The following is a 23,318-nucleotide window of genomic DNA, read 5'->3' on the forward strand; positions in this document are numbered from 1 at the left end:
TCTGTGTCTCCCCCTCTCTCTACCTCTCCCCTGCTCACACTCTGTGTCTCTCTGCCTCTCAATAATAATAAATGTTAAAAAAAAAAAATTAAAAAGCTTCTGTACAGCAAAGGAAATGATCAACAAAACAAAAAGACAATCTACTGAATGAGAGAAGACATTTGCAAGTGATATATCTGATAAAGGGTTAGTATCCAAAATATGTAAAGAACTTATAAACTCAGCATCCAAAAAACAAATAATCCAATTAAAAAATAAGGCAGAAGACATGAACAGACATTTCTCCAAAGAAGATATCCAGATGGCCAACAGACATGCAAAGATGCATCACTCACCATCAGGGAAATGCAAATCAAAAAATTACAGGGAGATATCACTTCACACCTGTCAGAATGGCTAAAATCAACAACTCAAGAAACAACAGGTGTTGGCGAGGATGTAGAGAAAGGGGAGTTCTCTTGCTCTGTTGGTGGAAATGCAAACTGATACAGCTACTCTGGAAAACAGTATGGAGTTTCCTCAAAAAGTTAAAAATGGAACTACCCCACCCTAGTAATCACACTACAGGGTATTTATCCCAAAGAATACAAAAACACTCATTCAAAGAGATACATGCATTTTATGTTTATAGTAGCATTATTTACAATAGCCAAATTATAGAAGCAACCCACGAGTCCATCGACTGGTGAACGGATAAAGAAGAGGTGGTATATATACACAATGGAGTATTGTTCAGTTGTAAAAAGAACAAAATCTTGTCATTTGCAAGATGGATCTAGAGAGTATAATGCCAAGTGAAATAAGCCAGTCAGAGAAAAACAAATACCATATGGTTTCAGTCGTATGTGATGTTTAAGAAACGAGTAGTGGAAAAAGAGAGACAGAGAGAGAAATCAAGAAACAGACTCTTAAGTACAGAGAACAGACTGATGGTTCCCAGAGGGGAGGTGGGTAGGGAATGGGTGAAATAGGTGAACGGGTTTAAGAGTACACTTGTCATAATGAGCACTGAGTAATGTGCTCATAATTGTTGAATCACAATATTGTACACCTGTAACTAATATTTAGCACTGTTAAATCAGTACATCTGAGACTAATATTTAACTATCCTGGAATTCAAAAAAAATTAATAATTAAAAAAAGAAGTTGTGGAACTGTTTCTGAGTCTGCTTTCCCTGATGGGCTGTTGTGTGCACCCAGGGCAGGGGCCAGCAAGGACCATGCCAAGCAGTGCTGGTCCACAGTAGACATCAGAAATCGGCTCATGGATGGGGAGCCTGGGTGGCTCAGTTGGTTGGGTGTCTGACTTCAGTTCAGGTCATGATCTCCCCATTCCTGAGTTCGAGCCCCGTGTTCAGCTCTGTGCTGACAGCTCAGAGCCTGGAGCCTGTTCAGATTCTGTGTCTCCTTCTCTGTCTCTGCCCCTCCCCTGCTCATGCTGTCTCTCTCTCAAAAATAAATAAATTAAAAAAAAAAAAAAAAAACAAGGCTCATGGAGGGAAAGAAGAGGAGGGAGGCAAAGAGGGAGGGAGGCAAAGAGGGAGGGAGGCAAAGAGGAAGGGAGGGAGGATTTTCTCATTACTAAAGCCAATTCCAAAAGAATTCCAAAGATGTCCAGAGTAATGACAGCATCTCTGGAATTAATATAGTTTCCCTAGGGTCGATAGTACCTTTATAATGATAAACTAACCTGAAAATTCCCAAATATATAAAAGTGTTTTAATTAACAATGATTGCTATAAATCTAAACTGTCTGCAGTGTTACAGGGCTTACTACCTATTAGCAGATATGCCTTTGCGGCAACATTAAAATAATCCACCCAAGAATTTCTTTCCCTCCGGGTACTGGTTACCCACAAATCAGGGCTCCGTGTGCGCCATGTTTCCCTGGAACCCTAAATAGAGCAGTACTATTTATTGACATGGGCAAAATGAGGGGGCGGGTAATACCTTAAAAAACCCCAATCTTCATGCTTCTTTTCCTTACAAGGCTTCTTCCACGCATTTCCTAAGGCGGTGAGGCAGAGCGCTGAAGCAGAGACTGGACTTACCGTGACCCTCTCACATGTTTGTGTATGAAGTCGGCATGGAAACGTGGGACCAGAGGATCCTTCTCCCCATGCACGATTAAGGTGGGGCACTGAACCAGGGGCAGCAAGTGCCGACAGATATTCCCTGAAAGACAAATAGCAAGGATAATCTGCTTCAACGGGACCATCCCAGGAGGTGAGTCAGAAAAGCAGAGAACTGAGACAAATCATGCCTCTCTCTGGACCTCAGTGTCCCTGTCTGTAGAAGAGGTGGTTTGCCTTAGATGAGGTCTGAGGTGGGGGCCCTGGATGGCCCAGTCAGTTAAGCCTCAGATTTCAGCTCAGGTCGTGATTTCACTGTTTGTGGGTTTGAGCCCCACATCGGGCTCTGTGCTGAGAGCTCAGAGCCTGGAGCCTGCTTTGGTTTCTGTGTCTCCCTCTCCTGCTCCCACTCTGTTTCTCTCTCTCAAAAAAAAATAAACATTAAAAAAAAAAAAGATGGGTCTGAGGTGTCTTCCTGTTTCTCTATTTTTTTCCCCTCTGCTTTGGAAGCTCTATTAGTAAACAAGAAGTTCACTTGATTTATAGTCATAATTCATGTAAAATAGGAAAAATAAACAAAAAAAACCCACAATTCTTTATATTATATAGAGCAGTCTCCAATTTGCAAAGTGATGGTAGATGCTTGGCATGTGAAAGCTTTTCCCTTGAAATAATGTCTTAAATGGTTCTTGGGCTTCCAGCTAGCCCTTAAAGCTTACATACCTTACTGTGAGGTTAAAGTTTACACATGGCAAACCAACTTCTTTTCATCCCTCCTGCTTCCATGACATTCCTGACTGACATACTTCGGAGATTATGAGGTCCTCACCCCCATTTGTAACAACATTTCTAAGGTGAATGTGGAAAGGTGAATGTGGAACAACCTGGTTCTGGTCCTGTCCTGCTGTTTCCTGCCTGTGAAATCTTGGTGGTTCCTTAGTTATGAGTTTTAGCCTCCTCCTTGGTCAAACAGGGATAGTTACAGTTCTCTGGGGTTAACCATGAGGTTAAAAAGAGATGTCATATTGAAGGTTCTAGGCACCCAGCAGGTACTCCATAAAGCGAGCTCCCTCCTCTCCTGCCTCCTACCTGCCTCTGCCTGCGTTGAGAAGAAAGTGCTGGGGCTCTGAGAAAGCTGTCCAGGCACCTGGCCTGTCCCTCCCCCTGACTTGGGGGTCACTGCCTGCTAAATGAGAAGGTGGTGGGTTGGCCAGGGAAGTATTTCCCTAGGTCTCAGAAGCTTCCCTCTCCTACCCCTGAAATGACACACACCCACCAATAGTATAATCACTTATTACTGAGCACTATGCGTCAGAAACTGTTCAAGTGGTTTGATGCCCATGGAACACTTCGTCACGTGTTTTAACTCATTTAGTACGTACAATTATTTGTAAACCAAGCACTTTTCTAACGATAGTAATAATAACCTTTTATTAAGCACTTACTCTGTATTTGGTACCGCACCAAAGCTGAACATACAGAACCTGGTTGGATCCTCACAACAACCTTATGAGGTAGTTGTCAGTATCTCCAGTTCCCAGATAGGAAACTGCAGCTTTAATTTTTTTTTATTTTTTTTATTTTTGAGACAGGGAGAGACAGAGCATGAATAGGGGAGGGTCAGAGAGAGGGAGACACAGAATCGGAAACAGGCTCCAGGCTCTGAGTGGTCAGCACAGAGCCCGACGCGGGGCTCGAACTCACGAACCGCGAGATCATGACCTGAGCCGAAGTCGGCCGCTTAACGAACTGAGCCACCCAGGTGCCCCGGAAACTGCAGCTTTGAGAGAAGCTCAAATGAATGAATCTGCCCAATTCATTCTAACAGCAAGCCAAGTGGCAAAGCCACCATCTGACTCCAAATCTGTGCAGTTAACTCCTCTGCTAAACTGAGCGTCCATAAACATGAGGATACAAGTAGGAAGAAAAGGGCTCCTGTCAAATTAGTGAGTGTGGAAGGGAGATACGTGGTTTTTTAACGGTCTTGCTATAAGATCATTTACATACTGCTAGCTCTTCTATATTTTGGCATTTCCCCTCCCTTCTCTTTCATTTTTTTAAAAACTATATTTAATTTTTTTTAGTTTTAGGTTTACAGCGAAATTGAGTGGAAGGTACAGGGATTTCCCTTGTCCCCCTGCCCACCCCCCCCCCCCCAACATGCACAGCTTCCCCTACTATCAACATCCCCCACCATAGAGTCCAGAGTTCACATTAGGGGCCACTCCTGTTGTTGTACATTCTGTGGGTCTGAACAAATGTATAACGACATGCATCCATCGTTATGGTGTCACAGAGTGTTTTCACTGCCCTCAACATCCTGTTCTGGCCATTCTAATAGGTGAGCAGTGGGATCCTGTTATTTGGCTCATCTTTTTAATCAGGTTGTTTGTTTTCTTATTGCTCAGTTGTAAGAGTTCTTGGCACATTTGGATAACAGTGCTTGATCACATGTGTCTTTTGCAAATGTTTTCTCCAGGTCTGTGGCTTGTCTTTTCATTCTCTTGATGGTGTTTTTCGCAGAGTGGAAGGTTTAAATTTTAACAAACACAGGGCATAGTTTTGAACTGCTGATTTAATTCTGCTTCTACCTTCAAATCTTCCTACCCCTTCAGCTCTCTTGTCAGGAAAGCAAAAAAGTTTACATTTCAAAAGTTTGCCTTCTTTAATGGAGAACTGTCTTAGACATCTTTTATGGCATTTTTAAGAGCTGAGGGAAACACATTTCCAAGACCTATTTCTATGGGTGGGTACTTCATTTGAACAGGATATATTTACTGTTTTGAACTTAAACCAAAAAAGTAACATTTTCAAATGCCCTTTTCATTGTGAAAGTTTTGATAGGTGACTCACTCTGGAAATGATTACCTAGTAGATCAAACTGGCCCTTCAACTGCAGCCATTCTGTAACTGAATTGTGCTCCCAGATTAGATCTTAGCTACCCTCTATTCTTTTACAGTTAAAATAGAAGAGTGAGAGAGTATAGATGTAAATAGCTACTTAAAAACAGACTTTAACTCAGAATTTTCTTAAAGAGATCAATTCTTACTGTTATTGGAAATCGTGTTAAATTTTCAGATAAAGACGGAGCTATAGTCATTTAACTAAGTTCTGAAGGTGGGAAGTGAACTGAACACTCTTCCTCATGCTCACTGGGGCTGAAGGTCATGACAAAAAGGTCTTTCTTTCTTGTTTGTCTTAGTAACAGAGTATGTAGTGGGTAACACATGAAAAAAAAATATGCTCTGTGTGGTGGCTTGCTTTCTGATTATCCATTCCAGAATTAGAACATATACACTATCTGAGGCTTCTAAAGAATTATTTTGTCATCATACACACAAGGATTAGAAGGAGAAAGGAACAGTCTTCTATTAAAGACTTAACTATGTGAACCTTGATACAACTATATATTTAGTACACTTTAAGGCAGATGTATTATACAAGGGCTTGTACTGTGTACAGTCACTAGCATCCTCTGTTCACACATCAGCATGAAAACAGTGGGTGAATGTGCTAATCACCAGGGAATTCTGGAACACCAGGGGAGGAACTCAAGCAGCCTCTCTGATCAGCAAAGGAACAGCTAAAACAGTTCACACAACCTACCATCTGAAAGATGTTTAAATTGTTTTATGCCATCCACCCACTTCTCACAGGTTTTGGTAAAGTAGTCATACCCATATAAGGTTTCTAGAGGTTTTCTTGTTCTCTCACTCCATTTAGAAACATCTCTGATACCTGAAAAACAGAAGTAGTGACAAGAATAAGTCTAGTCTAATGCTAAGGCTTATCTTTAAATATTGCAAACATAGTCCACCCCAGAGTCATCCTGTTTGCTCTTCTGTCTGCCTGAAATGTTTCTCCAGCTTTCCACCTGGCTTACTCCTCACTTTGTCCAGGGCAGTGAGGCCTTCCCCGACCATCCTCTTAGAGCACCCTCCCCTCCATCTACTCTGTTTTGCATCTTTCAGTGCTTTGTAGCATTTTCTGTGTCCATGGCTGAATGCCTGTCTCCCCAGGAAGATGAAAGCTCCAGATAAGGGACTTGGCTTTGTTTTGTCTCCCACTTATGCCCAGAGCCTCGGCCAGAGCCTGGCACAAAAGAGGCACAACATAAATTTTTACTAAGTGAAATTAGATCTGCATTTAATGCTTTCTGTTAAAAGTATAAGATATAAGAAGATATTCCTGCAATTAGGGTTGTCTGAGTAAAACTGACATGATTTATTAAAGAGAAGGTATCTTCTACGGGCGCCTGGGTGGCTCAGTCGGTTAAGCGTCTGACTTCGGCTCAGGTCATGATCTCACAGTTTGTGAGTTTGAGCCCCGTGTCAGGCTCTGGGCTGACAGCTCAGAGCCTGGAGCCCGCTTCAGATTCTGTGCCTCCCTCTGTCGGCCCCTCCACTGCTTGTACTCTGTCTCTCACATTGTCTCAAAAATAAATAAACATTTAAAAAAAAATTTAAAAAGAGAGAAGGTATTCTGAATTGCATTCAGGTACACTGAAAAACATACAAATTATTCATTCTAGTTTCTGTTACTGATGAAATATGACTGTAAAAGGCTAACTATGAACTTGAAACAAGTACAGATGATTCACTCTTAGGAAATAATAGCTAAAAACCACTTATAAAATGCATGAACAAATTCAATTACTTAGCCCAGTTGTGTCCATATTTCTTTAAACACACTGATAATTCTAATGTTTCTGAGCATATTACATATGGCTTATGGACAGCTTTTAACACAGTGGTTCTGGTACACAATATACCTCAAAGACAACACATTACTAATGACATGAACTCATATTGCACAATAAACCCTCCACAGGGCTCTGGACAGTGCCAGGCACCCAGTGTGTACTCAGGGAACAGAAATAACAGAGTGAAGGAAAAATTGCTATTTACAACTACAACTGCCTTCCAAGGATGGCAGACTGCCGGACTGGTTCAAATCTGCATACGTAAGCCCAGAGGTGCATATGGAAGCTGAGGAGAGCTGACCTGTTCTGCATAGGAGTGAAAAGACTTCACAGAGGGGTGCAGAGAAGTCTGGAAATTAAGAGGGTAGGGAGATCTGGGAAGAAGAAAAAGAGTTGGAAGAGAGGAAAGGAGAGAGGAGCCAGTAAGATGTCATGAAGATGGTCAGTAAAAAAATCCCCTGTAGATATTTCTACTTTGGGCACTATTGTAGACAGCACCCTCTGCGAAGTGTCCTTGCAGTGGAAGGACTAGACCTTTCATAAAACATGATTTGTTGCATTGCTGGAGTTGCAGTGATTAATGCAAACTAGGGTGTGTGTGTGTAAGATGGAAGAGAACCAGAAAACAGAGCAAAGGGTGGTAAGACTACTCAAAAGGCAGGGTTGCTTTTGGGGGAAATGTAACTACTAGCTGGGGGCAGTGGGTAGAGCTGAACCTGAGATTCCTAGATTAAACTGAGATTAAAATGGCCCCAGGCTGTGATTATCCCATGGCTCCCAGGCTCCCAAGAATAGCAAATGTAAATCCTCTCTGAAGGAAAACATTATCAATTTGTGTTCACGGTCTTTTTTGTGGGTTTTCAGATTGAGAGTAAGCAAATTTCACTCCTAATCAAAGATCACAAAACGACCAGAATCTTTATAAGGCTAATGAAAAAGCTAGAACATTGGAAGAGAAAGCTTAAGATATGATGCAGACCACCACACAGAGAGACAAGAAGATGAACAAGAGACAGAGCAGAATGAAAGACAAGGCCCACAAAGTCCAATCAGTCCCCGAAGAAGGAGAGGAGGAGGAGAAGAATGGAGGAGAAGAAATATGGGAAGAAGGAAACCGCTGAGAAAGGTTTTCAGAACTGATCGGAGAAAAGTCCACAGACAAAACTCAAGTGTAACCCAAACTGGATAAATAAAAAGGAATTTGCATCTAGACACAGAAGAGCAAAATAGCAGTAAATCAAAGAGAAAGCAAAAACCTGAAAAGCAGCCAGAGGTAAGACACATCTTTCCAAAGGGAGGAAAGCTCGCTGGCAAAACTTCACAGCAATGGTTAAGGAATGCAGACAGTGTGCAGTGGAGAAAAGAATTTCCCATTTATATTTCTGTACTTAGCCAAACAATCTTTCAAGAATGAGAGTGAAATAAAAACTGAGTTGACTCTTAACAGATCTCCCCTTAAAGAACTTCCAGGAGCATCTGGGTGGTTCAGTCGGTCAAGTGTCTGACTCTTGATTTCAGCTCAGGTCATGATCTCACGGTTGGTGAGATTCCAGCCCTGCATCCGGCTCTGTGCTCACTGCATGGAGCCTGACTGGGATTCTCTCTCTCTCTATCTCTCTCTCTGCCCCTCCTGCTTACGCTTTCTCTCTCAAAATAAATAAATAAACTTAAAAAAAAAAAAAGAACTCGTAAAAAATAACTTGAGGAGAAAGAGAAGTGATCCTAGAAGGAATATCTGAGACGAAAGAAGGAAAGGTGAGTAAAGAAACTGAGGAATGTGTTTGTAAATGCAAAAACCAACAAAACTTTCCAAGTGAGAAAATAAAACACTGTAACATTTTCTTACATTAAATTTAGTTCTGTCTATAGAAAAAGCAAAAGGACAAGCAACAAGCTGTGTACCACGACTGACACAATTACTAACCACAAGGGGATAGTCATCATATTATTAAACAACAAAAACCCTGCAAATCAATAACGTCATAATAACACTGAAGTGTTCTAGTCTCGAGCGGGTGGAGAGTCCTTGGGTGTTTGCTTTGTTGCTAGACTTCATAAGGTATCCCTGTTAAACACAAGGTTTTATATTTATCAAATATTACATAAAAGTTTTAAAACAAAAAGAAATGAAAAGACATGAATAGGTACAATACAAAAAAAAGAAACCCCAATGATGCATAAGTACATAAAAAAAGATTCTCAATCTTACTAGTAATAGGAAAAGGAAAATTAAGTCCCCCAGTAAGATACCATTTCTTGCCCATTTGACTGGTGAAAGATTAAGAAATCTGATGATTTCAAGTATTTTTTGAGGATGCAAGTTAAGGAATCTTATACACTGGTGGTGGAAACGCAAATTTATTTAGTTGGAAAATAATTGGTCACCTGTCACATGGTGTATTTGCATACCACAATGTTTAGCAAATTTCACATTTGGGCATATACCCCTTGACAGACACTGTTGCCCAGATGCCCCAGGAGACATTTATAAGAATGTTCACGGCAACAGTGAAAACAGACCTACAGTTTATTGATAAAAGAGAGGAAAAATAAAATACATTTGCCCAATGGAATATAATACAGAAATATCATGAATGAATCTTAGAAATTCAACGTTCACTGAAAAAAAGTGAGTCATAGAAGATGATGTATATAGTATGAAGTCACTTTGTACAGCTCAAAACCAAATAGAATTAAATTATATACTGTTTAGGAATATAAACATATGTGACAGGCGTGTTTTCAAAAAGGCATAAGGATGATTGTAGGACTCAGGCTAGAGGTAGGGGAGGCCTGGGGAGGAAGCATATGCATATAGTGAGGGTACAAACAGTGATCAGTCTTATGTTCCATGGTGGGCTCATGGGTGTCTATAATTCACAGTGTCACATGTATTGCATTATATGTACCAAATATTATACAATTAAATAAATTTGAATTAAAAATTTAAATATATAATTACAGAATAAAATTTAAATATATATCATATACTTTAATATATAGTATATATTATTCATGATATTTATGTTACATATTTATAAGATATATAAATATATTTAAATATTTAATGTTTAATTTGAAGATGTGATATATTATTATTACTTTATTATTACTATATTTTTACTATGTTATTAATATATAATCTAAATGTAATGTTTTAAAGTTATATATTTTATAAAATTATCTATATTTTTATAAAATAAAAAAAAATTCCTCTGTGACAGGAAGGACAAGATCTTTTAAGAACCAAGTTGGCTAATGTTTAATGTGTAGATGTTTTTCTTGCTAAAATGTAAATTCCTCCTCTTGGGATAGTGAGAGATTCTCAAAGTGAGTTAACTCAGTAAAACCAGGCATCTGAAGAGGCATCTATGAGCATGTAAAATCTGGGGCAAGGCTTTAGACTCTAATGGGAAATATTACTGAAATATCGAGGGACAGGGGTATCCAGCTGAGCTGGGGCAAGCCAGATGTTCACATCAAACACTGTGGTTAAACACACAGCTCAGAAGTCAAGCTGGCTGGGTCTGAATGCCAGCACTTGAACCTGCTAGCCGTGTCACCCTGAGCAAGTTCCTTAACCTCTGTGCTGGTTTCCTCATCTGAAAAATGAGAATTATAATAACACTCCGAGATAAAGAGTAAATAAGTCAGACATGGAATGTGCTAGCAACAGTACCCAGCATGTAACAAACATTCAAAAATATTCTGTATATTTACTTACTTCTGTTAATTTTTTTCCAAGAGGAAGCCAGTTTTTCCCCAAAGCATAATTTCCACCAAAAAAAAATTTAAAAGCAGTAATTATGTTTTAGTTCCTAAAAAAACCATTTGAACCAAACTGTTTGCTGATGCAAAACAGATATGATTTGTATTCCCCCCAAGACTGATACATTTCTCTTTCTGAGCATATAATTTGTGCTAAGCACCAGAAGAAAACTCATTCGCTCACCACTAATTAGTGAATTATTCTGGTAAACATTATCTGAAGCCTGTTGAGTGCCAGTCACAGCAGATACAAACCTGAATGAGATAAGGTCTCTGCCCTCAAGGGCCTTATGGTCTAGAGAGTTGTAACCGACCTCTGACCTCTGTAGAGGAGTGGAATAGAATAAATGTCCCTAGAGAAGTTGGGGGAGGACAGGGGAGGGGGTGGGGTCAATGAGCGGGAGTGGCAGTGGTGGGGGGCTTCCCGGAGGATGCACTGCAGGATCTGAGTCCGTGAGAACACAAGCCAGCAAGCAAGTATGGGAGCAGTACACTGGCAGAGACAGCGAGCCGTGCCCCCTACTGCTGGAACTTCAGGGGTTTTCAGGTACGTGAAGAAAACGATGGGTGTGTGGGGGTGGAGGAGACAAAAGTGGAAGGAGATGGACCCAGAAAGGCCGGGGGTCCTGGTTTCCTCAAACTTTGTAGGCAAAGCAGAGGAGTTTGAACTCTACTTACCTAGAAAGCTATGAGAGACTTTGAAGGGCTTCAAAGTAAGATACAATGAGATTTACATCTTAGCAAACTCCAATCTAAGCAGTCTGGAAAGCACACTGAAAGGAGGCTGAGACAGAGGACAGGTTGGAAAGTGCTGGTCAATCTAAGTGGGGACAGATGGAGGCCTGGCAGGAGGAATGGAAAAGCTGGGAGGGATTCCAGGCACAGCAAAGGCAGAGCGCAGGCAGAACATGGGGCTGGATCACTAGACTGCAGAGGGGAACAGCCACCACACGTCTGTACCATCAGGACAGGTTCCTTCACTTCTCTGTGCCCTGGGTTGAAGTCATACAGGGGTATGTCCGTGTTAGCTCACAGTAGGCGTTCAATAAATCATAACTATCGATTCACTTATCACAAATTATTTTGTGGAAGAAATAGCATATTTCTGAGCATCAGTTACCAAAATGAGAAATGTAGCAGGAAGAAGGGGTGTAGAGGAAAGATTATGAGCTAGACTTTAGGCATAGTAAACATAAGGTGCACATGGGGCAACCAGGTAAGAAGCTGAATATCTGGAATTTGGGAGTCTGGTGAAGCCAAGGCATGTGAGAAGTTCCTCAAGTGTAAGAAAGAGAAGAGGAACAGAGAGCTAAGGATAGCGTCCGGAGGAGCCCAACCTCACAGGGCCCAGCAGAGTGGGGATGTGTCTAAGCCACAGAACAAGCAGAGATAGGAGGGCAAGCTGAGAACATGGGGGCAAGAACTTCAAGGCAGAGAAAGCTTCAAGAAGAGGGGTGTGATTGATCTTACATCATGTGTACATTTTCTTTCTTTTTATGTTTACTTATTTATTTAAAATTACAAAAAAAAATTTTTTTAAGTTTACTTATTTATTTTGAGAGAGAGCATGCATGTGGGAAGGTCAGAGAGAGATGGAGAGAGACAATCTCAAGCAGGCTCCACGTTATCAGCACAGAACCGGACAGCAGGGCTCAACTCATGAACCGTGAGACCATGACCTGAGCAGAAATCTAGAGTCCGACATTTAACCAACTGAGCCACCCAGGCATCCCTTCAAATATCTTTTTTTAAGCTTATTTATTTCAGTTTATTTGTTTTTTATTTGTTTGTTTGTTTTTGAGAGAAAGAACAGGGAAGGGGCACAGAGAGGGAAAGAGAGAATTCCAAGCAGGCTCTACACTGTCTGTGCGGAGCCCCACGTGGGGCTTGATCCCACGAATTGGGAGATCATGACCTGAGCCGAAATCAAGAGGCTGAGCCACCCAGGTGCCCCACGTGTGTATTTTCACATGCTGCAGCATGACCAAGGAATACAAAGGGCAATAAAGCATCCGACAGGCTTGGCAGCAACAAGACACTGCTTTCATGGGGTTGATGGGTTGGAAGCCACCTTGACACAAGTTAGGGAGAGAGTGGGGCATGAGGAGGTGGGACTGATGGCTGGGAAACAGAGCCGAGACATAGCAGACAGTAAGTAAAGGGGAGTATGGGGTTAAGAGGGAGACTTTTTGGTGTGTCTACAAAAGGAAGGGAAGTCAGAGTCACCAAACATGGTGAGTTCACACAGTATTGACTGAGGTGAGCTGTGAAAGGTGGCATTGCCCAGGACACACGGCCATCGTGAAAGTGTGTGCAAAGTGTTCTAGCACCAAACCCCAGCCCCAAGGACTCAGGGACCTCCGACAAAGGCAGTGCTGTGGGAGCTGGGAATGGCAGATGAAGATGAGTTTGGTGAGGACACTGGGCTAGAAGGGGGGCCAGTGCAGGTGAGCACATCAGCAGATGCCAAGGCAGAGAGGCACAAAGGAGGAAGCTTGCTTCAGGAATGGCAGCTATTCAATGTGGGGGACACACAGAAAGGCTGAGGGGAAAGGAGGGGCTGGCTACAAGGACTGGCTAGGGCCAGGCTGCCCGGGCCAGCCCAGGTGCTTGAACATCACTGTGAGGTTACTGACGGGTTTTAAGTAGCAGAATCAAATGACCAGGTTCTTGCCTTAGCAAGGAAACTCATATGGAAGACAAACTGTCCTAGGAAGCCAAGGGTCTGAAGCAGGAAAAGAGTGGGCAGGAAGAGAGGAGGAGGGGTTACCTTTAAAGGTCTTAGGAATGTGGTATTATCAGAGTCCACTCACAGCTAAATGAAGAGGGCAGAGAGGAGGGCTTAGTGCTCCAGGGATGACCTGGTAGACCGTGGACCACTGCATGAGACAGAGATTGTGAGCTGGGGTGTGGGAAGAGTCATGAGGCAATGAGTTCAATGTAGACACACTAGTTATGACTAACTTCCAGGCTATCAAGAGGAAGGTGCTCAGCAAGTAGATAGAAATATGGCTCTAGGCCTCAGGGGGAGTCTGGCTGAATAGGAGTCTAGAACATATCACCCCCTAGTCATAGCAGAAGCCCTAAGACATCTGCTCGAGTACCGATCTCTTGGGCTTTGGTGCTGGCTCAGCTGGAGCAGCTCCTCTCTCACTGATTACAACTAGACCCCAAGTAGAATACACCACAAGCAACTACCCGAGGACTGTGCCAAGGTGTAAGAGTAAGAGATTGAACGGAGCCAAAACTTAAATAATGACCCATAAAAGGGATGAGTTTCATTTTCCTTTTCTTCCTTTGAGTCCCAATTTTGAAATATGGGGTACGGGGTGAATCACACAACTGCATGGCAGGCATTAAAAACAGAAACTGAAGAAGACCCTTAGAGGTAGCCAGAGGACAAGGACCAGGTTGCCCTGCATGAGGGAGACTGCTTTTTCTTTCTCTCCTTCTTCTCACCCTAGTCCAAGCTGTGAAAGTACACAGCCAGGGGCCTGCACTCCTAGTACAGTGTCGGGGCAGCTACCTAAAACCCTAAGACAAGGCTGGCTCTTTGACCAAAGGTACCAGAAAAAGGGACCCCTTGTATCTGAAGACTGTAGGTGAAATCCCTATTATTTTGTCCATCTCTTTTTTCTGGTCGCTTTGCCCTAAAGACGGTTCCAGATGCACAGAACTGTACAACAGAGGAGGGGGTTACTAAAACCTGTCTTTATGAGAGAAATCTGTCTTTCTGGTCATAGGAGCTTTGAAGGGGGTTTCTAAGTCTGCATATGAACCGATGAAGTGATTCACCCCTAGGCTCTGCATGCAAGGGGAAGATGCAAAAAAAAAAAAGCATACAGCATAAACTTCAAGAACTAAACTACCATATAAACTGCCGCCTAAGTCCCAGCATAGCCTGAGTGGGGCTTGTGTGGGGCAGACATGAAGAAGCTTTGAGAACTGATCTGATGCTGGAACTACCACCCGCAGAAGGCTAAACAGAATTTGTAGTATGAACCTAACCAGGTTGACTGCATGCCAAGGAAAAACAAAACGAGCAAAACAAACAAACAATATTTCTCAGAGTTCTAACAGGATGATACCGAAAAGACAGCCAACAAATGCCGACCCCCAAAATGACCCAGATATTGGAATTATCACACAAACACCTCAGGGCAGGCATTATCACATGCATTTCATTCAGTTTAAAATATTTTTGCTCCTCTGAACCCAGTAGGGGTAAAACAAGGACAGGCAAGAGTGTCAATTAGGATGGGTCACTAGATCAGACTCATCACTTAAGAGTTTCATAGTTCTGGGGCACCTGGGTGGCTCAGTTGGTTAAGTGTCCAACTTTGGCTCAGGTCAGGTTCGTGAGTTTTAGAGACTCGCATCAGGCTGTCTGCTGTCAGCACAGAGCCTGCTTTGGATCCTCTGTTCCCCTCTCTCTCTGCTCCTCCCCTGCTGGTGTTTGCACGTTTTCTCTCTCTCTCTCTCTCTCTCTCTCTCTCAAAAATAAGTAAACATTAAAAAAAAAGTTTCATAGTTCATTACCAAACAGTGTAAGGGCTAAGATTCTACAACAGAGCACTGCCATGAAGTAGCTTCCTTAAATCATGTGAATTGCAGAACAGCTGAATAAAAGCAGACTTGTGATATTCCAGGGCTTGTGTCTGCAAATGCTTTCTGTCAAGGGCCAGAGAGTAACTTATTTTAGCTTTGCAAGCTAAGAGGTAAAATCACAGTTACCAGGTAGGTAGGTTAAAGGTGAGAAACCTCTGACCTGCTTGACCCTGACTGCCTGGGGTGGGCCATCTGGGATCCAATGGAAACACACCCAGGATAAAAAGCTACCAGACTGAAGAGGGTAATGGTGGGTCAGGCAGACGTTGGTGGGGACCAGGCCACTTTTGCTTTTTGCCTCAGATACCCCCAGATCCCAGTGTGCCCTTCTCCTGAGAGCTAAGCAGTTTCAGTTTGGTCAGCTTGCTGGAGGCTAGGATCCTGAGTCGCTGACTGAAATTCCACAACGGAGTGCCTGGTAATAGCCAACAGTCACCAGTGTGTAAGTGGCCACCAGCACAGGCCCTGGGTAGCAACACTGGGAGCGGAGGAGGAAACAGGGATGGAGGGGACACCCCAGATTGATCTCCAGGTCTTAAAGCGCTAGCCTTCTCGATCAGTGCCCAGCCTTACAAAAACAGATGGTGGGCCGGATTTGGCCCACAGGCTGCCAGGTTTGCTGGCCCCCGTTCTTCCGCCTCTAAAAACTTCAAAGATAAGCTTGAAGGACAACCTAATGAAATGTGAATCGCAAAAAATTTCTTTATCAAAATATAAGGTTTCATATTTGAATACACTGTGCATTTTTACACTCACATTATTTTAAATGAGACTTTACATCAAGCCCTCCCTCCTTGAAGTTCACTATCAGGTGCAGGAAATGTGAACACTGAGTTTTATAAAACCTTTTCCGGAGTCATGAAAGTGTTACTTTTGGAAATAGAAAGCATTGAAAGACAGACTGGTTAGGGGTGCCTGGGTGGCTCAGTTGGTTAAGTGTCCAACTTCGGCTCAAGTCATGATCTCACAGTTTGTGAGTTCGAGCCCCACGACAGCCTTTGTGCTGACAGCTCAGAGCCTGGAGCCTGCTTTGGATTCTGTGTCTCCCTCTCTCTCTGCCCTCCCCTGCTCACACTCTGTCTCTCAAAAACAAACAACCTTAAAAAAAAATTCAAAACACAGACTGGTTAAACCATATTACTTCCAAGAATTTGTTACTCTTCCTACTGCAGAGCTGAGAAGTGGAAGCAGATGAGACAGGCCTTGTTAGTACACGTCATAGTAAGACGAGAGGGGGAGGGCAAAGCTGTTACTTGTCACGACATCGCCCGCTTGTGAAACCTACCCTGATAAATGGTTTCATCTTCCTCAGTCACATAGGCATTGGCTCCCCAGATCACCATCTTATTGATGTAAGATGGATATCTTGCAGCTGCTATGAGTGCTGTAATACCACCATCGCTCCACCCCAACAAGGACACCTTCTTAAACTTCAATGTCTGTGATAAATACAGAGAAATGCACAGCACAGGTGATTGCTCCTCTCTGCTAGAAGAATCTGATCATTAACAATCATCCAAATCAGTACAGTGTGGGGTTTGGAGCATCACTTGATAATTAAAGAAAAGTCCTAGAGGCCAGCATTTGATGACAGAAATGTTTTTTTCTCATTTAGTTCTGGTGTAAATGTAAGTATCATAAAAACCTAAGTACACAGTATTGTTTTGAATTATGAGAGAATGACATCTTCTGTTTGGATAAAATCTCTGGAAACAGTGGAGATCAGCTGTCCTTAGAAATGACAAATCACATGTGCATGCACACCCACACCTGAGCAAAGATTTTGAGACTAGTAATGTAGATTAGACAGGGGAACTTGATATTTACTGGATGAAATGAAGTCACTGCATCTGATAAAACCACTGAGGGCAACTGTGGGAAGAAGTGTCTGGAGACAGGCTGGAGGAGAATGGTATCACAGGAGGTTATGCTAGTCCTTATATCAACCAGGCTCTGAAAATGTGTTTGACAAGGAAACTGAACAAAGATTACATCTGACAGATGTTGCCTAGGAGTAAAACTAGAATGACTTGGAAAATTAAAGATTTAACAAATATCAGTCCAAGATACTGATGGGACTATAAATTGCTAGAAGTCGCATGGATAATAATTTGGCACTATCTTGTCCAACGAACATTTGCATCTTCTATAACCCGGCATCATCCCCTAGATATGTATGGAACTTTTGCACATGTGTACCAGGAGACAGGTGTAGGGTGTCCACACCAACGGTGTTTATAAAGGAATTAAAACGTCCATGGACAAAACAATGTTCACTGCCCTGCTGCTCATAACCACACACAAAAAAAAGGAACTTAAAAATTAAGTTATTTATCTACCATTAGAGATATATGAAATAAGACAGTACATCCCTACAATGGACTACTATATGACTATTATAATATTTATGTAAATTTATATTTATTAACTGAAAGTATTTCCTCGACAAACTGTTCTAAGAGTAAGTTGGAAAAACATTAGATATAGTATGATGCCATCAATACAATCCTGTGTATTTATATGTGTCAGAAGATGGCTGGAAAGGGAGTCTCAAAGTCATAACAATGATATCTCTAGTTGGATTGTGGGATATTTCTACTTCCTCATTCACACCTATTTGATTGAACTTGAATTTTCTATAAGAATCACATGGCATCACCCTTGTAGAAATAAAAAACAAAAACAAAATAGATGAAGACAGGCCCAGTCATCCTCCCTCCTCTGGGCTCTTCCCTGAGAGACCCACCTTCATCAAATCAACTGCATCTTTTGCATCCCTTTCAAAAAAGTCCAATGGGAAATCTCGATCTGGGGGTCTGGAATGTCCATATCCTCGAGGATCCCAGGCAACCACCGTGAAGAGCTTTTTATTGAGGTTCTTAATCTGAGGTCCAAAATCAGTCTCTCCACTTCCTAAAAACAGCCACTTGGTTACCCTCAGGTGAAGGATTTCATTATTTCAAACACATTACAGTAAAAGCAGAAACAACTACAATCTTAAAACAAAGTAACTAGTTTCTACTCAAAGTTAGACAGTGGGATGCAGTCAGCAAAATAGTCTTGTGATGATGAAATCCATTTACTGGAAGGCTGACTTCCTTTCCTGGTAGAGTTCAGACCTGCCTTTTGTCTCCTCCCAGTGGCTACTTTGAGGACAGAGGCTCCAATACACTTGGCCCTGTATTATTTCAGCATTTTTGATACTTTTTCAATTAATCTTCCTTAAAAAAAAAAAAAAAAAAAAAAAAAGGGAATTCATGAAATTGCATAGAAATTGACTTATTGATATGATATGTTTCTGGGTTATTTTTTCTTTCCTTTTAAAAAACTGGCTGTTATAGGGGCACCTGGGTGGCTCAGGCAGTTAAGCATCCAACTTCGGCTCACGTCATGATCTCACGATATGTGGGTTCGAGCCCTGTATCAGGTTCTGTGCTGACAGCTCAGAGCTTGCTTCAGATTCTGCGTCTTCCTCGCTCTCTGCCCCTCCCCCACTTGTGTGCGCGCACGCTCGCTCTCTCTCTCTCTCAAAAAAATAAACATTAAAAAAATGACTTATAAATGAGAGAGATCCCAATATTATCTGTCAACAAATGTATGAGATTTGGTACAAGTTATTCAAAGGAGAATTCTAAATTTCCAGGTGTTTTTTACTAAGCAAATGTGAACAGCCCTGAAGATTTTATTTTCTGGTTATAAATAAATACCAGAAAACTCAACGAAGACACTGAAATCAGGGGGAGGGCAGGATGTGGAGGGAGGAAATCAAATTAATTATTTCATTAAAACACCAGCAAACGCGGGGCGCCTGGGTGGCTCAGTCGGTTAAGCGGCCGACTTCGGCTCAGGTCATGATCTCGCGGTCCGTGAGTTCGAGCCCTGCGTTGGGCTCTGTGCTGACCGCTCGGAGCCTGGAGCCTGCTTCGGATTCTGTGTCTCCCTCTCTCTGACCCTCCCCTGTTCATGCTCTGTCTCTCCCTGTCTCAAAAATAAAAAATAAAAAATAAAAAAAAGTTAAAAAAAATTTTAAAAACAAAACAAACAAAAAAACCCCCCAAAAAACAGCAGCAAACGTTAACCAGCAGAACTATGTTCTTGAGCCTGTGGTGGACCTGACTGGCAATTCCCAGCCCACCTGCGAGGTCACGGCCACTGTGTGCACACACCTACTGCATGTGGCCCAGAAGGCCAGACTCTCAAGGAGCCCAGTCTAGGGACCAGTCAGCATTTCATTTTTATTTTTATTTATTTATTTAAAATTTTTTTTAATGTTTATTTATTTTTGAGACAGAGAGAGACAGAGCATGAATGGGGGAGGGTCAGAGAGCGAGGGAGACACAGAATCTGAAGCAGGCTCCAGGCTCTGAGACGTCAGCACAGAGCCCCGTCGGGCTCGAACTCACCAGCCGTGAGATCATGACCTGAGCCGAAGTCGGACGCTTAACCGACTGAGCCACCCAGGCGCCCCAGCATTTCATTTTTAAAGTCTGCTTACTTTCTAAGAACTTGTAGCTCAGGCCACACATGGATACTGAACATCTTGCTTGATAAACAAGCTACTATTAGAAAATGTCTTTCAAGATGTTACAGGATTCTGTTACAGGATAATGTTAATTATTATAGGACTACCATTCTTCCTGGAAAGATCTATCTTTCTCATCATCAGGTAAATAAATCATTCAGGAAACCTAAGGCAAAAATATAAATGGATTTCAAGCGCATGTCTACTATTCTGACACACAAAGCATCTCTTGTGGTCCCTGGACTGAAGAGACTTCCACATGGGAACCACCCTGAAGGAGGTGCAGGAGGTGAGAAGGTGGGAAAAGGGAACAGTTTATCTCAAGACCAATTTCAGAAATGATGAGACGCTTCTTTTCTGGCACACAGGTATACATCTGAATACCAAATACTAAATACTAAAGAATACTAAAACCTTTAAAAAGTTATTTTAAGGAATAGTTACCAGTATATGATACCTGAGAAGGAAACACAATACTGGTTGCCTGTGGGGAAGGGTACTGGGTGCTAGGTGACAGAGGACTGGAAGAGAGAATCTCACTGTTTTTAATTTGGGGATCAGGTTAACGTTTTACATAAAGAAATTAAGTTATGAAAAGTGTTTTATACCTGGATCACGATCACAATACTGAAATAATGGAAATTTAAGTCGGTAACTTGTTCACTACTTTACAGATACCTTTAGACCTACACCAGTCAATAGAGTAAATCTCCTCCTTTGTTACAAAAGTTTAGGAGGAAAAAAAAATACTAAATACTATCTAGACAAAGATGCTTCAATAGCTACAATAGTACCACAATCAGCTAAGGCTCAGTCAAGTGGAACCATCAAGTAATTGAAAATTTTAGCATTTTATTTTAGAAGAAAAAAGTCATAAGGAAATAGTATATATTGGGATTATTTAAGTCAAAACAATATTAAAGCCCTTAAAACCAAATCTGAGATGTCCTGGGATTGCTGGAAATTATCCCCCTAAACTGTCTACATGTAAATTACTTATCTGGAAAATGAGACAGATTCAGTTGGCTTCACCATGCTCCATTCATGCCAATTAAATTTTGATTTACAAAAAGGCTTTAAACTAAGCTTGTTCTTAGCTCTTATTTTAATTGAGCACATAATCAACTGCAACAGGGCAATCCATGTTTTAGCACTGGAAGTCTTGTATCCTGGAACCCCTCAATTCCAGGCACACTGGGATGGTTGGTCACTAGCTCATCTTCTACCTTCATCTATCCCTTCTTCCCACACCCCTTTCCTCAACTCCTATCATCTTCCCAAATTGTAGGCAACTACACAGTATGTCTGTAGGAGAAAAAAACCCGGGTATTTAAAGGAATAAAGACTACATAGAGTAGAAGGTTGCCTTTCTTTTCTGAGTCACTTAAATTTGTAGCAAATATTAAAGCATTTAAGGGGTGCCTGGGGGGCTCATCAGTTGAGCGTTTGGCTTTGGTCCGGGTCATGATCTCATGGTTCATGGGTTCAAACCCCGTGTCGGGCTCTGTGCCAACAGCTCAGAGCCTGGAGCCTGCTTCAGATTCTGCGTCTCCCTCCCTCTCTCACAAATAAATAAATAAAACGCTTAAAGCATTTCAGCAAAGCACTAAAGTTAATAATCAACATTTGGCATCTACTATTGTGAATGCATCCTAGACTACACAGCATGCAAATTCCATGAAAAAACTTCCAGACCCAACATTCCAGGAAGCAGCAGGACCGCATGCTCTCCCTCTCCAGTCCGCTGATAATGCAAGTGGACACCATTCACAGCCACTTTGGCAGAGGTTACTGAGGTGCTGGAAGAGAAAAATCCCATCCCCAAAGAAAAATTACTTAGCACAAATGTTAATATGACAAAATTGTCCTTTTACATACCTGCGTCAGCTCCAGGACCCTCCTCAGGCTTCTTGGATTACTCTGATGTGTGCTTAAGTTTTTCCAACCTGAAAAGGGACCTTTCTAGACTGCAGATCTGAACTGTGCCTTCATATGTGAATATCCTACAACACCAGCCCAGGACTTACCCTACAAAAGTACTGACATGTTGCTGCAACCAGTGGCCACACAGGTCCCATGGGCACATGCCTGGTGAGCTGGAAGCCAGGGAGCCAGTGTGCAGGCTGACACAGGAGCTCCACACAATGGAACATTAGGGTCAGCAACAACAGGGCAGACCTTGGAACAGATCTAAAGGGATTACCTGAACTTCAGCTGCATCGACAGAGTTCCTAAAGGTGAGATGGTCTCAGGGGTCTCCAGGCAGTCCTTTAGGAGTATGGCCTCTCATGTTCTCTAGCCAGCCACAGAAGCATTCTTAGCAGGAATGCCTGTCTGCACTGCTATGGCCAGACCGGTTTTTAACATGTTGAAATATATGTGTTGTTAAATAGCCAGGTCCATAAGCTTCCATCCCAAGAGCCCTCCCCGGTACCGTAGACCCTCCTTGGCCCAAAACCTCCGACACAGGATCTAACTGGACATGTTGGCACAGGAGTGCACCTTGGGCCAGAATCAAGGCCAGGGTCTGTTCTGACTCACATGTGTACCTTACCAAGGGTCCTTCTCTGAAGAAACTGTCCTCTCCTGCTCTTCCAGAAGCTCTAGAACGACTATGCAGGGATATATGACAATGGAACACATACATGGCTCCTGCATCAGGCCCTAACAGCCTCCCCACCAATTTCCCAGACAGCTGAGTGACACATGGAAGGGACATTTTGGTATGCCAAGACAGATGCGAGAAGGAGGTGCTCCTCTTCTCCACACAGAATATTAAGGAATTTAAATTAACCGCTGCCTCTCTTTTTCTTTTACATACTCTTTACTCCTATTTCTGCAGTTAGTTAAAATGCTTATTGAAATGAAGCACTTTTTACAAAATGAGGTGCTCTTTCCTCTTTGGGTTTCATGTCATCGCCCATTTAAAATGAGCATGCAGAAATGGATGTGCTGAATGCAGGTACACCAAGTCTTAACACAACTTCTGCAAATATGACAGAATTGGGTGGTAATAAAGCCGGGACATAACCATAAGCTCATTACCTATAGGAAAATTATGAGGAGCAGTAACAAAGTCACTGAACAAGCGTGGTGTCATACTGACACTGCCATGTTACTTATCAATGTCCTATTCTTCTGAGTCATTCATTTTTACTGTTCAGATGGCTCTAGGATCCAGATAAAAGCAAATAACACTCTAGTAAGAATGATTCATTTACACAAACATTTATTGACACATCTGTTTTGCCCACAATCTAGTAGGAGAGAAGATAAAAGACACAAGAGATTTGCTCTGCAATCGGTCAGGGAGGCGTAGGTTATGACTGAGACAAGAAGCATGAGGAGCCCGGTTGGAACAAGTTATTAGTGTTTCCTATATTCACCACACAGGAATGATGCAGCTCCCTAACTAGAGGTGACTAGCATTTGCATGGCTCATGTTAGTGATAACATGTACCTTTATTACACCTCATGCCCTAAAGATCTTTGAGGGTCTCCCTTCCTTGGTGGTATTCAAGAATGCTTGTAAGAATCATCTTGTGCCGTGAGGAGGTTATGCACAATATCTTTCTCAATGTCCAAGTTTTCATGGCTGGGTGTGCTCTCACTAGGTGCATCTGTTCAGGGGCCCCCACAAGGGCA

At 42.2% G+C, this 23,318-nt stretch overlaps 1 protein-coding gene across 3 annotated transcripts in view; it reads right to left on the minus strand.

Moving 5' to 3' along the window:
* The window catches only part of BPHL (biphenyl hydrolase like), a 38,527-nt gene that overhangs the window by 9,209 nt on the left and 6,000 nt on the right, over positions 1 to 23,318 (minus strand). For 2 of the 3 annotated variants that reach the window (XM_058733165.1, XM_058733166.1), the window contains exons 2-6: positions 21,369 to 21,472; positions 17,898 to 18,064; positions 16,437 to 16,590; positions 5,680 to 5,811; positions 2,052 to 2,175 (exon numbers count right to left, since the gene is read on the minus strand). In XM_058733165.1, the coding sequence (XP_058589148.1) occupies positions 2,052 to 2,175; positions 5,680 to 5,811; positions 16,437 to 16,590; positions 17,898 to 18,064; positions 21,369 to 21,472 (681 nt within the window). The remainder of the gene's footprint in view (positions 1 to 2,051; positions 2,176 to 5,679; positions 5,812 to 16,436; positions 16,591 to 17,897; positions 18,065 to 21,368; positions 21,473 to 23,318) is intronic. The other variant, XM_058733167.1, reaches the window with a different exon arrangement.

Source organism: Neofelis nebulosa, chromosome 6 (genome assembly GCF_028018385.1).
Source record: "Neofelis nebulosa isolate mNeoNeb1 chromosome 6, mNeoNeb1.pri, whole genome shotgun sequence".
NCBI lineage: Eukaryota > Metazoa > Chordata > Mammalia > Carnivora > Felidae > Neofelis > Neofelis nebulosa.